Raw genomic sequence first — 18,866 nt, forward strand, 5'->3', positions numbered from 1 at the left:
CCGCATTTCCGCTGAAGGTGTGGTTCCGTTGCCCGACAGAGTCCAGGCCGTTTCGGCTTTTCCGCGTCCCACGTCGGTTAAAGCGTTGCATGAGTTCTTGGGGATGATAAATTTTTACAACCGCTTTCTCCCCAGAGCTGCCCACCTGCTACAGCCACTCTAATGCTGCCTTAAAAGGTAAAACAGCCAAAGATCCGGTTGACTGGCTGCCTGAACGCGTCCGTGCGTTTTCCGCAGCCAAGTCTGCGCTGGCTGACGCCGCCCTGCTGGCCCACCCGCTTCCGTCGGCGGAGATCGCGTTGACCACCGACGCCTCGGACGTGGCAGTGGGCGGAGTGTTGGAACAGCGGGTTTCAGGTCTCTGGCAACCGCTCGCCTTTTTCAGTCGTACGCTCCGGGATGCTGAACGCAAGTACAGTGTTTTTGACAGGGAGTTGCTGGCCCTGCACCTCGCGACACGGCATTTTCGTTTTTTCCTCGAGGGTCGCAACTTTGCTGCGTACGTTGACCACAAACCTTTGACGTTTGCGATGTCCAAGGTCTCTGACCCATGGAGCGCACGCCAGCAGCGCCAGTTGGCGGCCATTTCTGAGTTTACCACAGACATTCAGCATGTGGCTGGTAAGTCCAATCACGTCGCTGACTGTCTCTCACGTGTGTTGGTTTCTCCGGTGTATGTTGGCATCAACTACGCTGCCATGGCCGCCGAGCAACGTGCTGACCCGGACGTCCTTGCCCTTCAGTCAACAAAAACGGGCCTCGTGCTGGAGGACACCCCGGTGTGGGACGGCGGTCCGCACCTTCTTTGCGACGTTTCCACCGGCCGCCCCCGCCCGGTGGTTCCCCTTTCGTGGCGTCGTCGTGTTTTTGACTCGGTGCATGCCCTCTCTCATCCCGGCGTCCGGGCCTCGGTCAAGCTGGTCAGCGCCAGGTTTGTTTGGCCGGGCCTTCGCAAGACGGTGAAAGAATGGGCGGCAGTTTGTATCCCATGCAAACGCTCGAAAATCCACCGGCACACACAGGCACCCCTCGAACCTTTCCGTGTCCCGGGTAGGCGTTTCGATCACGTTCATGTGGACCTGTTAGGTGCCTTGCCGCAGTCACAGGGTTTCACGCACCTTTTGACTGTGGTGGACCGCACAACCAGGTGGCCGGAGGCGGTACTCGGACAGGGGCCCCCAGTTTGTTTCCGAGCTTTGGTCTGCTATGGCTGACGGCCTGGGAGTCAAGGTCCACCGCACCACAGCATACCACCCGCAAGCTAATGGGATGTGCGAACGGTTTCACCGGTCACTTAAGGCCGCACTCCGTGCTTCCTTGACAAGTGGCGACTGGGTCGACCGTCTTCCGTGGGTTTTGCTGGGTTTGCGTAGCGCGGTTAAAGAAGACCTCGGGGTTTCCCCGGCTGAACTGATCCTCGGCCAGCCTCTCCGGGTCCCCGGGGAATTCTTACCTGAGAGCCCTCCCCCATGTTTCGATACCTCTTTGTTGCCTTTTCGCCCCCCAAGAAACTCATTTCCTGTTACTGGTCCTGTGCACCACTGCCTGCCTGACACCTTTGTTCCGAGTTCATTGGACTCTGCTCGTTTCGTTTTCGTCAGGCACGGTGCCCATAGGACTCCGCTGCGTCCACCATATGACGGGCCATACAGGGTTCTTAAACCAGGCAACAAACATTTCGTTTTGGACTTTGGCGGTCGGCAGGAAGTTGTCTCTGTTGACAGACTTAAGCCTGCACATGTTATGCAAGAGGATCAGGTGGTCCCGGCCCAGGCCCCTCGCCGCGGCCGCCCACCTGCCACCGGGCTGATGGATTCTGTTTTTTCCCCCAGGAGCGACCCAAAATCAACGGAGTCCGAGTCGTCTTCAGCTTTTTCTGACCGCCAGTGCCAGCCTCGCTCCCGGGCTGGGTTGCCCTCTGTCAGTTCCCCACCCCCCCAGTTCAGCCGCTCCGGCCGTTTGCTTAAGCCCCGGGTCCTGGACTAGTTCTGCTGGGTGTTCGGGGGGGGGGGGGGGGGGGGGGCATGTGTGGTGGACCACTAGAGGGCTCCACTCACACCCAGTGTAGAGGAAGTGTGTTCCTGTGTTTTGTGGCGCGATATGCGCAGTTGATGTTGGAGACGAATAAAGAAGGAGTGAGAACTGAGAGCTGTGTCGTTGATGCTTACCTCCACAATGTAATGTGTTTTTCTCTCAAGAAAATGAACAAGGTTGCAATACAATACTGTGACTGCCATCATCTTCGTCATCAAGTGTAACAACATTGTCTCCAACTGATAGTGCTCTGTATTCACCAGTACCACAGTCACTTTTACAAATACCATTCATATCTGGGTTATCCATTCCTGCATTGTTGACTATGCCCTGACACATCTGAAGAGGGGATTACCCTCCTTGTGGTGAAAGTGCACAAGTATTCTACCGGTTCTGAAAAAAGAAATTCCAGAAAAGGTTTGAATGTGATCAACTAGTTCTTCTGAAGAACAAAGAATCTGCAGTCTCTCTTTGAATTTGTTCAATACATTCTAATACATTATTTAAAAAAATCTTATGGCATTTCCATTGCTACTTACTCCCCAAATTAAAAACAATACTAGTAAAGAAAACTGAATGATTTTGAATAGCTTCTTTGCTTAGTTCTTCTGGTCAGGTCTTGATTAGTAAAACAAAGTTCCAAGTGTATATTACTGTGTGGTTTAATAGTGACTTCCTGCTTAGAAAATGCATTTATGTGAGAGTCAAAACGTATATCTGTAAGAGTAAATGATAAATACTGTGTGTGTGTGTGTGTGTGTGTGTGTGTGTGTGTGTGTGTGTGTGTGTGTGTGTGTGTGTGTGTGTGTGTGTGTGTGTAAAATAGGTAGTGTTAATATATTTGCAAGACAGTATGTGAGGATCCAGATATATGGATGTAAAAGAAGAATGTATGTGTGAGAATGAGGGACTAGATTTTGGCTTGTACAACCCCTCATATATCTATCTACATAACTTTTGTATTAAATAACTACTTGGATCATCCATCCATGGAGGCAAAAGGAAGATATGAAGAGAAACTATGCATTCTGGTAATTTGTGGCCCACATTATATCACAGCAGCTTTATTTTAATCCCCGAAAGTGGATACATGTCTCACACAGCTCCAGTCCGGTGACATCTACATGTATCTTGTAGACAATCCCTCATATTACCCTGTTACCAGAGTGAAAGCTTTCAAAATACGGACAGCTACATTTTTTATGTGGATGGGTAAATAACGCCACCATGTGGGAGGTGAACAACAAGAATTTCCCCATCATTAGCAAAGATAAGTGCTACGTATATTGACATGAAGAAATATAATGGAGTTTGGCCCACGAAGTTACTTTTTTTTTGTTAGAGAGGATTTGTTTGTTGTTGAGCTCAATGTTAAAATGCTTTCTTTAAAAAGCAAAAAAATATTTAATATGAAGGCAATATGAGCAGAGAGTACAAACATGTTGAGGGATTGGTTGTGTTAGTTCAGTGAGAGTTATTTGTAAAGAAAACAATTTTCACTAGCAGTCAAAACCTAATGTGTACACTTATATCTGCATTTTCATTTTAGTTAAATATGAACAAAAATGATAGCAGAGGTGCTGCCATGTGTCTGGCCAGAAAGAAAGTACCAAGTACAAATTTAAGTACCAGTAAAAGGCTTCAGTTAGTTAGTGAGAAAAAAATGTGTGTTCACGTTTGGAGTTTTGTCTTGTTATACAATATTTAAAATTCAAAAACAAACAAAACACTGCATTTCTAGAATTATTTGTGGGTGTTTTCTTGTTTGTTTGTACTACTTGAACCCTAAAGTATCCCTCACATGAGATGACAGTGCCAGCAGTGGCCCACGGCTCATTTCAATTTGAGACCCTTAGAGTCTACACGCTTCTGACAGTTGTAAATAAACGTTGGGCTATGCATCCAATAGCACAGCAACTATGTGGCATCTTCGAGTTAAACTCGAAGCGATCAAAGCCGGGAGGGCAAAGGACCGCAGTACCGTTTTGTCCTCCAGGTGGGCGTGGCTCTGGCGTCACATAAAATATATGAAGTGATAGGTAACTGCGTTGCTGTATTGGAGAGTGGTTGGTTTGGGGGAGGACTAGTTTGACTTTAAGGTGCAAATAAATATGCAAGCGTGGCAACATAAGTTTGAATTCTGCCAAAAAAACATTTTTATTCAGGATCAGCGCACAAGTGGAAATCATGCCATGTCAATTGAAGTTGAGAATTTTTCGTAACCTGAAAGGCAAAGTGTACTTCATGGACAGCTTTTGTCAACTGTGTTAAAAGCAATTCCGTTAGTGAAAATGTGAGCTTATAAAAGGAACTGTTACGTTCGCCATGTTAACATCACAAACAATCTAATGAAGTAATTGCTGGTAGTCAGGTCAGCCAACAGCGAGTTCGTCCCAGCGACAACAGCGGAATAAACTCGGCGCCTCTCCCACAGCCTCATCTCTATCTGCAGCAGTAACACCTCCACCGCCACGATCCGCGTGCAGCCGCTCCGCGTCACGGTACTGTACCGGCTTCTGCGTAGAATTCAACACAACTCAACCCCCCCTCTTCCTCTAGCCGGGAGCAACACAGGACCTACGACGTCCAGTTGCTCCAGTCCCGCCAACCCGGGTGGAAGTGGCTCGGACGGCAACCTGGTCCACAGGCAGAGAGTGTCACCGCTGTACAGCAGGAGCTTGCCTGTTCCCAAAGGTAACCGCTTCCTGTCTAGCAAATGAAGTTTATCCTAAATGCACCCATCATCGTTTAGCTTCGTGCTATGCTAAGTGGTGTTCAGTCACCTACTGAGCGACCGCCAAACCAAAGTAGCTTGACAAATCGGGCAATAGAATGGTTTCGACGATAAATGAATAAATGCGTCCTTTGATTAAAAAAAAGACCCAACCTGTTTCCGAATAGTTACGTTCCACCCTCGCGTTCGGCCTATGTGTAGGCCCCTGTTCAGTACCGGAGAAAATAAAATACTTAATTTTTCATGCTGTTCGAAAAGCGGGGGCCGCGTTGTGTTTTGGTGACTCAAAATACCGAGGAAAGGGAACAAACAGTCGAAGCAACTCCTAAATTACTTAATTTCATGTGAAATGGACTTGCGCCAAATTCAAGATTTCATTGTCATAATTCAGACAAAGGCCGGGAGTGTTTGTTTAAAGCCAGTATAGCATTTATTATAACACATTTCAATAGCTAGCTGTAGTTTAGCGCACCATCCCCCTTGTAGCAAAGTCAGAGCTCACCACACTCGGGAGCTATGCTAGGCTAGTTGCTAGCACTCTACGTGTGTCGTAATGCAGTCGACCTATCTGATGCTGGATGCTAGAAATAGCAAAGAGGTACATCATCGCCATATGTTCGCCATAGTTGGGTTGTTATCGTCCGAAGTTAAATACTATTTCAGCTCCACCCATGCGTTCAGTTTTATTGTTGGGGCACTGTATAGCAACTATTTAAAATCAATAACTTGATATTAGCTGATAAACAGGATTTCTACGGTACATTGTGACGAGGTAACGACGTCAGGCTGTAGACTCCAGTGTGGTGGCGATGATGCAGCTGCTCTGTCGAAGATAAACACGACTCTCTGATCTGAGTGTTATCGATGGTTATCCAGATTTCCATCAAACAGTTTTTTTATTCATCTGCTAAATGTACCTGTTTGCTGTCAGTGGAAGGGAAATAAAATATGTTGTCAACTGACTGTATTTAGGTCTTTTGGTAATTGGGGCCTAAGAGACAAACGGAAACTATGAGCAAGTAGGCTAGTCTCTTCATCATCCATGTCTCTGTCTACACGCCAGTATTTATCAGGCTCATGTGCAACACAGACACATGAAACATGTCATGATTATTTCAGTTAGCCTGGCTAATCTCTCTGGAGTGGGTTATTACATGATGTTATCTACACTTGACGTAAATATCACTGCTGAAATCCAGGGTGTTTTGTCTGGGGGCCTAAATATGCCATAAACAATCATTATTTCTTTAGTGACATTGTTTAGCTATTGCTCTGGTTATTACTTACATTTTTGGGGTGTAAATTTTATTTCCTTTAATATTAAAGGAAATCAAATGACCCCTGGGCAATTAGTAACCAGTGATGTATATTGCAGAGAGATATTGGTGTTGGCATAGACTAACCATAGGCCAGGCATAGACTAACCTGGCCTGTACGAAATTTTTCATAGTTTTTACATTTCATCATTATATCCGGAAGTGTTCGGTAGGGGCGGCAGCACGGTGGCATGGTGGTTAGCACTGTTGCCTCACAGCAAGAAGGTCCTGAGTTCAATTCCACCATCAGGCTGGGGTCTTTCTGTGTGGAGTTTGCATGTTCTCCCCGTGTTTGCGTGGGTTCTCTCCGGGTACTCCGGCTTCCTCCCACCGTCCAAAGACATGCAGCTTGTGGGGATAGGAATGGTTGTCTGTCCCTATGTGTTAGCCCTGCGACAGACTGGCGACCTGTCCAGGGTGTACCCCGCCTTTCGCCCTATGACAGCTGGGATAGGCTCCAGCGCCCCCCGCGACCCTGAAAAGGATAAGTGGAAGCGAATGGATGGTGTTTGGTAGGGTTTAGGTCAGAACTGCAAACAGGCCATTCAATCCTCTCCATTCCCAAATTCTGGAAATGTGTTGTCGTCTTGGAGTTCGGTCCAAACTGTGAAGCTATAGGAATGCCACTGGTTGCAGAATCCCTTTCTTCCTATGTTGCTGCATTGAGATTGACAATAATGACCAAGCCTCGATTTTCCAGTGCAGGAGATGCCACCCCCCACCATCCCACTGTCACAAACCGACTCCTGTGGCGTTCAAAGGATGGCTGTATAGCAAAGGCAGCAGTACTGATTAGCACCTGGTTGTCAGCACTTGAGAGCATTTGTCACCACATGGGGTACCAGAAGCAAGAGTCATTAACACATTATATCATTTTTTTTATGTAGTTCATATATATTAATGTAAACACAAACACAGTGGGTAAAATAAGTATTCAACACATGACCAATTTTCTACGTAAATGTATTTCTAAAGGTGCTATTTACATGAAATTTTCACCGGATGTTAGTAACAACCCATCCAATCCACACATGCAAAGAAATCAAACCATAAATCTCCATAAATTATGTGTAACCATGAGAAATGACTAGGGATGGGTACCGGTATCGTTTCTGACATAAACGGTAGTAACCAGACTGAAAAGCAGCGTGCATTTCGGTGCTTTATTTTTTTTACTGAGATGTGATACGCTTCAGATTCTAGCCAATCATTTTACGTTTCCAAGGATAGTAGGCGGGCCCAGGTACATACGTTCTTTTAGAGCAGCGCTAAAAATGCCCAAGGCGAAGCGGTCAAACGTCTGGCTGTACTTCACAGCAAAAGATGCAAACTCAGCAGCCTGCAACAAGTGCTTTACGGTGATACTGTGCAAAGGAGGTAACTCCTCGAATCTGATGAAACACCTGGCGACGCATAGCGTTTTTTGTTTTTTTTTTAAATCCAAGAAATGCGCCGTTCCTACTAAGGGTGTGTTGCTTGTTATCGGACCCGGAGTTAGCAACATCCCCCAAGAACCCGAAGAGGAGAGTCCTGGCCCCTAGCCCTGCCAGTGTAGCAGAAATGATGAGGATGATGATGGCAGCAGCAGCCGTTCTTCTCTGCGTGAGCAGCTTAATGTTGTTCGTGTGTAATTTACGTTGAGTAGGCTAACCACGTTATTACTAGGGGTGGGGGGAAAAAATCGATACTGTGTAGTATCGTGATATTTTGTTTGCTAATAATGTATCGATACAGGGACAGCAGAAATCGATATTTTGTTACAAAAGTTTTTGTAGACTGGAACATGCTCTGACTTCAGAGCACGTTGATCCTTTTTCTGAGCAAGAATCCTGACATTCCTTCACTGTCCAAATGTGTTTAACTTTTTTTTTGGCAGCAATAAACTAAATTTAAGACATGTTTTATTTTAATTAAGTTAAACTTTTTTATTTAATGTAAAATTATATTTTGTTTTAATTTACTTTCAAATTCTTCAGTTGCTGAATGGGCTGCATAGTTTTCATAAATTGCATAGTTCAGAATAGCTATAATTGTACCAGATGGTTGCATTCAGTTAAGTTGGACTAGACTGTAATACAAACCGTTCAGTTTGTCAACAATAAAACTGACTGAAATGAGAGAAAGACTGAGTGTGAGACTTTGATATTAGATAAAATGAATATTGATAAAGTTTACCTTTATGTACAGAATCTGAATATCGCAAAATATTTTTAAAAAATTGCAATAATATCGTATCGTGCGTTAAGTATTGTGATAATATCGTATCGTGGGATGTATGGTGATTCCCACCTCTAGTTATTACATTAATGCACGTAAGGTGAACTAGCAAACACCGTCATAGCTACATGCGGCTGTCTTCTTGTTTGATGGCAGATACTCCCTTCACCCTGGCCAAAAAGGCTAAAATGACCAAAGAAAAAGTGGAAAACAGTTAAACATGAGAGGTTTTGGACAAAGTTTGTGTTTTTTCCATTGTTTAAGCACTGCTTCCAGCCAAGAGTGATGCCATATATGCTCTATAGCTGCAGAAAAGGCTAACATTGTTATCTTTTTACAAAAAAACAGCTGAACATGAGAGGTTTTTGGACCAATTTTGTGTTCTTGATTCTTTAAGCACCGGTTTGAGCACCGTTTAAGCACCGGCACCGTTTCAAAAGTACCGGTTTGGTACTGGTATCGGATAAAACCTAAATGATACCCATCCCTAGATATTATACACGGTTATGCTCAGGATGTGTCAGCCCATTTCTACTGGAAATGCCTTTCTACTGGAAATGCCACGCGCACCACGCAGGACTCCAATGCTGAAGAAAATGCATGCTCATAAGTACATTTAAAGTTAACAGAACAAGATTTAGACAAGCCTGTGAAATTCTGGGAGAATATAGCCTGGTCAGATGAGACCAAATCTGACTGCACATTATCCCCAAAACACCATAGAAACAGTGAAGTTTGGAAATGGGAATAACATGGCAGGGGGCTGTTTTTTAGCATACGGAACTGGAACTAAGGCTCAGAGTTCATAGAAGGGGGCCATCAAACCTTCCAGATTTGAAGACTTTGTGGGATAGGCAACTCCAGGCCTCGAGGGCCGGTGTCCTCCAGGTTTTAGATGTGTCCTCAACCCAACACAGCTGATTTAAATGGCTAAATGACCTCAACATGTCTTGAAGTTCTCCAATGAATGAACTCATCATTTGATTCAGGTGTGTTGACCCAGGGTGAGATCTAAAACCTGCAGGGCACTGGCCCTCGAGGCCTGGAGTTGCCCACCCTTGGTGTAGAACAATGGGCCAAAACCACACCTGAGCAATACAGGATGCATCTTAAAGCAGTCATCACCGACAAAGGTTTTTGTACAATGTTTTAAATACATTTCAGTAAGCGTGTTAAATAGCCTTTTTCTGTGTCATTTCTCACTGTTACATATAATTTATGGACGTCTGTGATTTGTTCTTTGCACGTGTGGATTGTATGGGTTGTTACAACATCTGGTGAGAATTTCATGTTAATAGCACTTTTAAAAATATATTTACTTAGGCATGTTCAGTATTTTATTTACTCGCTCTGTGTATGTGTGCATTCCATGAAGCTCTCTGTGCACTAACCTTAAGCTAATCTAAAATAATGCAGAAATAGTCACTCCCTTGTGCAGGTCGGGTTTGTTATTGAAGTCTGAGACAAATTCATCCACATGTGGCAAGTCAGGATTCAGGATCAGCCGTAGCTATCAGGTTCTGTAGCTACATTATAAGTTTTTCAGATCTGAAGCAATACACCATCTGGGTACTAGGGATGGGTATCGTTTAGGTTTTATCCAATACCGGTGCCAAACCGGTACTTTTGAAACGTGCCGGTGCTCGAACCGGTGCTCGAACCGGTGCTTAAAGAATGGAGAACACAAACTTTATCCAAAAACCTCTTATGTTTTTATTTTTAGCAGTCTCTTTTTTTCTGCAAAATGATAACCAAGTTAGCCTTTTCTGTTGATACAACATACCTCCTTTGGTTGGAACTGGTGTTTAAACAATGGAAAATACAAACTTTGTCCTAAAACCTCTCATGTTCAGCTGTTTTTTCTGTAAAAAGATAACAACGTTAGCCTTTTTTGCAGCTGTAGGGCATATATGGTATCACTCTATCAAACAAGAAGACAGTCGCATGTAACTACGACGGTGTTTGCTAGTTCACCTTACATGCATTAATGTAATAACGTGGTTAGCCTACTCAACGTAAATTACACACGAACAACATTAAGCTGCTCACGCAGAGAAGAAAGGCTGCTGCTGCCATCATCATCCTCATCATTTCTGCTACACTGGCAGGGCTAGGGGCCAGGAGTCTCCTCTTCGGGTTTTTGGGGGATGTTGCTAACTCCGGGTCTGATAACAGGCACCACACCCGCAGTAGATGTGCTCGGTGTGAGGTCTCGCAGCAAGCTATCAAATACGGTGCATTTCTCGGCTTTTAACATAATGCTATGCGTCGCCAGGTGTTTCATCAGATTCGAGGAGTTACCTCCTTTGCACAGTATCACCGTAAAGCACTTGTTGCAGGCTGCTGAGTTTACATCTTTTGCTGTGAAGTACAGCCAAAGTTTATGACATCTCAGGAAAAAAAGCACTGAAATAAAGCACCGAAATGTGCGCTGCTTTTCGGCCATAATGGCACCGGATATTGGTACCCATCCCTACTGGGTACTATTAACAACACTAACTTTTTGACATACACATACCTGAACTGAAGAAACTGAAAAGAACTGAATTCTGAGTTTATGGACTTGCAAAAAAGGACAGTTAAAATTCTCAAATTCTGAAATGGCTGTGTGGTGTTGTTTTTGTTTCAATAAATATTTTTAAACTTTATTAGCTGAGTGTCATTCACTCATTAGCCAATACCTAGAAAAGAAAGACCCAGATGGCTTACCTGTACTGACCTGTAGTGATACATATTACTATATACTGATATGAAAAAGTGATCAGGATAATTCATGTCCCATATCGCCCAGTTCCAAATTTCAGTTAAAAAGAACAGAATATTACGCCACATTTTCATTATCTGCTTTATGGTGATACCTGACCACAACGCTTACAAAATGTAAAACAACGGCTGTGGTTTTGATCAATCCACATTTTATGACAACTGAACTGAACAGTCTGCTTTAGTTCAAACGTCATAAGCCATTTTAGAGTACAAAAAAGTTATTGCGTATTGCATAGCCATTAATTTATTTTCACCATTTTCTTATAGTTGAGTGAAGACTTGACTGACATGAACACATGATCTTGATCAGCGGTCCAACCTTTTTTGCACCACGGCCCAGTTTAATTTCAGACAATATTTTCACAGACCAGCCTTTAAGGTGTGGCGGATAAATACAACAAAATAAAATGATATGACCAAGACAAAAACTGTGGTATTTTGTAAATATAATAATAAACGCAAATTCACTGTGTAATTGTGTAACTTTATTAGCAGCGTCCTCCTGAAATGCGCCAACAACATTAAAAGTAACATCCTCATCTCTGCCCCTTAATGCTCTCTGGTTGCTATGGTAACGTGTAAATATTGCTTTCAAAATAAGACGCACAACTACAACACGGGAAAAGACCCAGGGAAACAGAGTTAACGATAAAAACCCTGAAAACCATAAATTTGACATCCGAGCCTGAACTCTCCCGGCCCGGTACTTGTCCATGCCCCGGGGGTTGGGGACCACTGATCTAGATTCCTAGAGAAAGAGATTTTTGCAGTTTTGGCTGATCGGTTCGTAAAACTCTCCTTGTAATTGGTCTCTAGCATATTGTGCGAGTCACTGATATTTTTCATCAAACATTCTCTTTCAGGTTCTATTGCACTTGTTAAGGTTTTACTACTGTTGGTACTTCGCAATAGAGCAGGGCGATATGACCAAAAATATTTATCACGATATACATTTGAAAATTTGCAATTACGATATAACTGATGATATTATTGACACTAGACAAAATACTTTACAACTCCACAACTTTATTAGTGCAAAAAAAACAAACAAGCAAACAAACATCAATGTATTTTCACTTAAACAAGCAGCTGTTTTTTTTTTATTTTTATGTGCATTAAAGTTATATAAAAATGTAACAGTGCAAATGCAAATTCTTTGCTGACAGTTTAACCAAAAAGCTTTTCCAGAGGAAACTGGCCGACATATCCTCAGCATAACCATGTATAATATCCACAAAACTTAAAAAGAGGTTATACACACACAATACGGTAACATTATGTTGCCGCGGCGCGGGTTCGTAGCTTAGCAAAGTCGTACTACAACATTTGACAGATTTGCGAGCGCCGTGCACATAAAATCATTTCGAGGTCAGTAACACAACCAGAGTTCATACATAAGGCACACGGGATTATAAGGGGCTCTGTCAATTTTCAGAAAAATCAAAGGGTTGATTTTAAGTATGCCGTAATTTCCAAAAACCACGGTAATAACGACGGCCCGCTAGCATGCTCTACCAAAAATAGTGCTTTGTTGTGTATCTGACGGACGAAAGCTAAACCAGTTCCACACCACTGAAGTTGCAGCATTTTTACAAACCAGTTCCACTTCATCCGTTTCATTTGACGATCCGCTTTCGCCCTTCTCATTCTCCGTCTCCGCCATGCTTTTTCCACCATGTGCGTATGAAAACAAAGGCACTGCGCATGAGCGTTTTACCCATATTCTATCGCGGAATTTCATTTTCTTATCGTTGCCCAACATTATACCGGTATTACCGTGAACGGTATGAAATGGCCCAGCCCTACTTCACAAGTTTTTGTAGACAAGTCGGTGTCTTCCACGTAGGCTACAGGCAACTGCAATCTTACTAAGGCAATCATGAGGTTTTTGGTGTGATAGCGTCTGTGCAGCTAATTTTACCTAACGAATTGAGCATTACACATTTTTCATATCTACTATGGCAGACAATTCTTGAGCAATGTGTGCATGATGTCACCTGAGAAACTTCAATAGTTAGATGTGATAACAAAGAGACTTGGTACTCAAAGGATGATGAATAAAAACCTTAAAAGTCTACAGAAGAATCTGCAACATTAAAGTGACAGTTTTCCTGACCCCAAACAACAAACAGCCAGCCCAACAGCTAAACCAGGAAACATGAGCTGCTCAAGTCGTTGCAGTGACACATACAGTGGGGCAAAAAAGTATTTAGTCAGCCACCGATTGTGCAAGTTCCCCCACCTAAAATGATGACAGAGGTCAGTAATTTGCACCAGAGGTACACTTCAACTGTGAGAGACAGAATGTGAAAAAAAAATCCATGAATCCACATGGTAGGATTTGTAAAGAATTTATTCGTAAATCAGGGTGAAAAATAAGTATTTGGTCAATAACAAAAATACAACTCAATACTTTGTAACATAACCTTTATTGGCAATAGCAGAGGTCAAACGTTTACTATAGGTCTTTACCAGGTTTGCACACACAGTAGCTGGTATTTCGGCCCATTCCTCCATGCAGATCTTCTCGAGAACAGTGATGTTTTGGGGCTGTCGCCGAGCAACACGGACTTTCAACTCCCGCCACAGATTTTCTATGGGGTTGAGGTCTGGAGACTGGCTAGGCCACTCCAGGACTTTCAAATGCTTCTTACGGAGCCACTCCTTTGTTGCCCGGGCGGTGTGTTTTGGATCATTGTCATGTTGGAAGACCCAGCCTCGTTTCATCTTCAAAGTTCTCACTGATGGAAGGAGGTTTTGGCTCAAAATCTCACGATACATGGCCCCATTTATTCTGTCCTTAACACGGATCAGTCGTCCTGTCCCCTTGGCAGAAAAACAGCCCCATAGCATGATGTTTCCACCCCCATGCTTCACAGTAGGTATGGTGTTCTTGGGATGCAACTCAGTATTCTTCTTCCTCCAAACACGACGAGTTGAGTTTATACCAAAAAGTTCTACTTTGGTTTCATCTGACCACATGACATTCTCCCAATCCTCTGCTGTATCATCCATGTGCTCTCTGGCAAACTTCAGACGGGCCTGGACATGCACTGGCTTCAGCAGCGGAACACGTCTGGCACTGCGGGATTTGATTCCCTGCCGTCGTAGTGTGTTACTGATGGTGACCTTTGTTACTTTGGTCCCAGCTCTCTGCAGGTCATTCACCAGGTCCCCCCGTGTGGTTCTGGGATCTTTGCTCACCGTTCTCATGATCATTTTGACCCCACGGGATGAGATCTTGCGTGGAGCCCCAGATCGAGGGAGATTATCAGTGGTCTTGTATGTCTTCCATTTTCTGATGATTGCTCCCACAGTTGATTTTTTTCACACCAAGCTGCTTGCCTATTGTAGATTCACTCTTCCCAGTCTGGTGCAGGTCTACAATACTTTTCCTGGTTGTCCTTCGAAAGCTCTTTGGTCTTGGCCATGGCGGAGTTTGGAGTCTGACTGTTTGAGGCTGTGGACAGGTGTCTTTTATACAGATGATGAGTTCAAACAGGTGCCATTCATACAGGTAACGAGTGGGGGACAGAAAAGCTTCTTACAGAAGACGTTACAGGTCTGTGAGAGCCAGAGATTTTCCTTGTTTGAGGTGACCAAATACTTATTTTCCACCCTAATTTACGAATAAATTCTTTACAAATCCTACCATGTGAATTCATGGATTTTTTTTTCACATTCTGTCTCTCACAGTTGAAGTGTACCTCTGGTGCAAATTACTGACCTCGTCATCATTTTAAGTGGGGGAACTTGCACAATCGGTGGCTGACTAAATACTTTTTTGCTCCACTGTAGTAGAAGTTTATGACTGAGCAAATATATCTATTTGTTGTGGTAATAAATATGAAGTTAAGTTTTCTTACTTTATAAGGTTTTTGTTTTTTGCTAACTTTCTCCCGGTTAATGACATTGGTTCAATGCTCCAGCAGGAGGAGCCAAAGACGAAGATTATTGGGTTGGATTTCTCATTAAATTCCTACCTTCATATTTAACAATAATACAAGCTGCATGGGAGATATTAAATATTATTGTATGTATTACAAATATTTGTAATGTCATAAATAATGCTTTAACATTCAACATACATTTAATGACTTAAAGTTGGCATTCACTATAGCGGGAGATGTACCAATTGCAATTTTTTTTTTTATTTTTTATTTTTTGCCAGTTCTGTTTTTATTTCTAAGAGCTATGAAAACATACAAATAAAAATCAACTTTTGTTCAATGGAAATAAAAGAAACTCACAGTGGCACAGTGATTAGCACTGTTGCTTTACAGCAAGAAGGTCCTGAGTTCAACTCCGCCACCTGGCCGTGTGGAGACTGTACGTTCCTTCTGTGTTTGTGTGGCTTCTCTTCAGGTACTCTGGTTTCCTCCCAAAGACATGGCGTTAGACAGGTTAGGTTATTTGGTGAATATAAATTGAACATGGGTGTGAATGTGAGCATGAATGGTTGTCTTTCTCTCTGTGTTAGCCCTGCATCAGGCTGGCGACCTGTGGCTGGGATAGGCTCCAGCCCCCCATGACCCTGATAAGGATAAACGGAAGAGAATGGATGGATGATTAAACTCTGCAACTTCCCCTGCAACTTAACAGTAAGTTCCAGGGTCTTCGCTCACATAAGCAACTGAAAATAAAGTGCTCTGCTACTGGTAGAAAGTATAACTGAAAATGAGTCGCTCTAGACCAGGGGTCTCAAACTTCAGTGAGAGAGTCAAAAACTAATGTGTACACTTATGTCTGCATTTTTATTTTGTTAAATACGAACACAGTTATAGCAGAAGTGCTGCCACTTGTCAGAAAGAGAGGACCAATGTGTTTATTTGGTAGTTTAATGAAAGGCTTCAGTTAAGAGTGAGAAAAACATTTGCATTCACGTTTTCTGTTTTGTCTTGTTATACAATATTTGAAATTAAAAAAAAACAAACAAAACATTACATCTTCAGAAATATTTGTGGGTGTTTTCTTGTTTGTTTGTGTTTGTGTTTTTTTTTACTACTTGAACGCTAAAGTGGCCCTCACATGAGATGACAGTGTCAGCAGTAGCCCACATCTCATTTAGGTACCACACAGTTGCAACAAAAAAACGTCAAGTACCTTAATAGATTTCCCAGTATGTTTATACATTTGCAGCAGCATAGGCTGTCATGAGTAGTGATGGGTGGTTGTGTAACCAAAAAATGAAAAAAAAATGGCTTGTAATTTAATAAAATAAAATCCCTCACGTTAACTTTTATCGAGTGGAAAAAAAATTGGCGTTCATCCTCCAGCTTCACTGTGCTAATGTTATGCTAACATAGCTGTGTCGCTAGCAATCACGTAGCACAACATTATATACCTCAGTAACCCTGCAAACGCCACTGCTGTTTAGTTTTCTGTCTTCATTTATATTGGAAGTGGTAGCAGAGCTGTACGTTTTAATTAGTTTCAAAAATCTCTCAGTCAGAACATGGTATGTCATGTTTAGGTGGAAACTAGCGAGCTAACTTCCTGTTAACTTCTAACTCAGTTAAATTTAATAAATTCTGTTTTCATGGATGCCTGGATGTTAAACTTAATTGTTACACCTGGTAAAGCAGCAACGCTGATGATTTTATTAAAGATGAAAGAATTTAGACCGTTTTTAACTCTGTGTTCGTTTGACTTTGGGACCTGAAGCGGACGGAGTTTTGGACTCAATTTACTTCGCGAAGCTCCTCACTACGGCAGCCGTAATGCTCTGACAATCCATCAAGCAGTGCAGCTTACCAAAGTTGTACTAAAACATTTTTTAACAGATTTCTGCCAAAATCGGTTCGAGGTCAGTAAGCACAACCAGAATTCATACATAAGGCACACTCACGATTTTTGTGAAAATTAAAGGATTTTAAGTGTGGAAAATACGTTATACAGAAGAAAATAATATATCACGATATATATCGTTACCGCACATGGTTTAAATTATATCCCGATATGGATTTTAGGCCATATCGCCCAGCCCTACTTGTGATGCACCTGGCTTGTTTGGCTTGCATTCATCAAATTACACTGATACTTTGTTTCTTAGTAAGAAACTTTGTTGTTTCTTTAACACTTCTGTGTTTAATTCAGAGAAAAAATTGAAGGCTGACTAACTTTAGCCTAAATGGGTTGGAGCACATTGATGAAGGCCCGGTGATTTGTTAAAATTTGTAAAGGGCGATCGTGGCTCAAGAATTGGGAGTTCGCCTTGTAATCGGAAGGTTGCCGGTTCGAGCCCCAGCTCGGACAGTCTCGGTCGTTGTGTCCTTGGGCAAGACATTTCACCCCCATTGCCTACTGGTGGTGGTCAGAGGGCCCGGTGGCGCCAGCGTCCGGCAGCCTCGCCTCTGTCAGTGCGCCCCAGGGTGGCTACAATGTAGCTGCCATCACCAGTGTGTGAATGTGTGGATGACTGGATGTGTAAAGCGCTTTGGGGTCCTTAGGGACTAGAAAAGTGCTATACAAATACAGACGATTTACCATTTGTTTCCTGTATTGAAATGTATTTTAACATTTTTTTTTTTAGTTTGATTTGATTTGTTTGTCTTGGAGCAGCTGTGACCATGTAATTACCTCTGGCATCATGGATAATTCCTCTGCAAGCACAGATACAAGAAGTCTTCATACTATAATGCAACTCATGTTGCACAGTGGAACAAATATGGATAGCAAATATTCATCTGTAATATCATTTTAATGATTTACAGAGATTTTAATGAATTTTACTTTTTTATTTTGAGATTAGGTTTTATTCTGTGGACTTACTCTCTGGACACTATAACTGGACGGTGATCTTGAGATCCACATGTGCACTACTCATCTTATATGAAAGATAAATCCACACAGGTGAGCCCACACACTTCATATATTCTATGAATCTATTATCCCCAGAAGAGATAAATTCATTATGGTTTAGGAAAAGGCAGGTTTACTTATTTATTCCACGTCTTGACTAAGATGTTGAGAGTTATTGCTAGTCAGAACAATTTCATAACACACACTCATTGAGGTGTTGTAGGGAAAACAGTTTTAAGTTAACAGCTATTAATCTGCTGCTGTGTTCAGACACCTGGATGTTGGAGTGACGAAACGCGAAAGAAAGAAGACCATTCAATTTGCTCTGCATCCTGAGGCAGTGCTGACGAGTTCAAAGAGGTATGATACTAAACGCTTGAAAGGAAATGGTCCTTACTTTGATAGGCAGAACTATCAGCTATAAGCTTTAATATGAAGCTGAAATTGAGAAATTGAGCAAATCACAAATGTCTACAACCCTTGTTGCCCTTTTTAAAAAGCTATTCATGAGAGAAGACTCACTGTCATATAGTCTCTAAACCAGGAATATCAAACTCATTTTACATTGTTGGCTACATACAACCCACTTTAATCTTAAATTGGTTGAACCAGTGTAACTGCCCTTTCTGTCAAAAAGAAATCTGTCAGCACAACTCTTTGAGTTTAAATGGTAAGGAATAAATGTGCAACATTTCAGAAAAATTTCGAAAAAAACAAAACAAAGTCTATTGTAATTGAAAAGCAGAAACTTTTCTGTCATTTAATTGTTTAATCTCTGATTAATTACTTTAGTATGACTGACTGTGGGGTAGGGCTGCTCGATTATGGCAAAAATGATAATCACGATTATTTTCACTGAAATTGAGATCGCGATTATTTGACGATATTTATTTAACAATAACAATGTGTTGAATAATGACTTTAAAGATTGTCAAAAAATAATATAAAATAGTGTGCAAATACTGATAACAGTGCAAATGTTTGCAATATAAAAAATA

The 18,866-nt window shown here is 42.4% G+C and overlaps 1 protein-coding gene across 1 annotated transcript in view; it reads left to right on the forward strand.

The window, feature by feature from the left end:
* Positions 1-4,448: 4,448 nt before the first annotated feature.
* glcci1a (glucocorticoid induced 1a) overlaps positions 4,449-18,866 on the forward strand; it is a gene marked incomplete at its 5' end in the record, with an annotated part of 30,643 nt that continues 16,225 nt past the window's right edge. The window contains 5 exons of the mRNA XM_026155744.1: positions 4,449-4,728; positions 15,548-15,572; positions 15,670-15,725; positions 17,873-17,919; positions 18,139-18,198. Coding sequence (XP_026011529.1) covers positions 4,449-4,728; positions 15,548-15,572; positions 15,670-15,725; positions 17,873-17,919; positions 18,139-18,198 — 468 coding nt within the window. The remainder of the gene's footprint in view (positions 4,729-15,547; positions 15,573-15,669; positions 15,726-17,872; positions 17,920-18,138; positions 18,199-18,866) is intronic.

Source organism: Astatotilapia calliptera, chromosome 22 (assembly GCF_900246225.1).
Source record: "Astatotilapia calliptera chromosome 22, fAstCal1.2, whole genome shotgun sequence".
In the NCBI taxonomy this organism is placed as follows: domain Eukaryota; kingdom Metazoa; phylum Chordata; class Actinopteri; order Cichliformes; family Cichlidae; genus Astatotilapia; species Astatotilapia calliptera.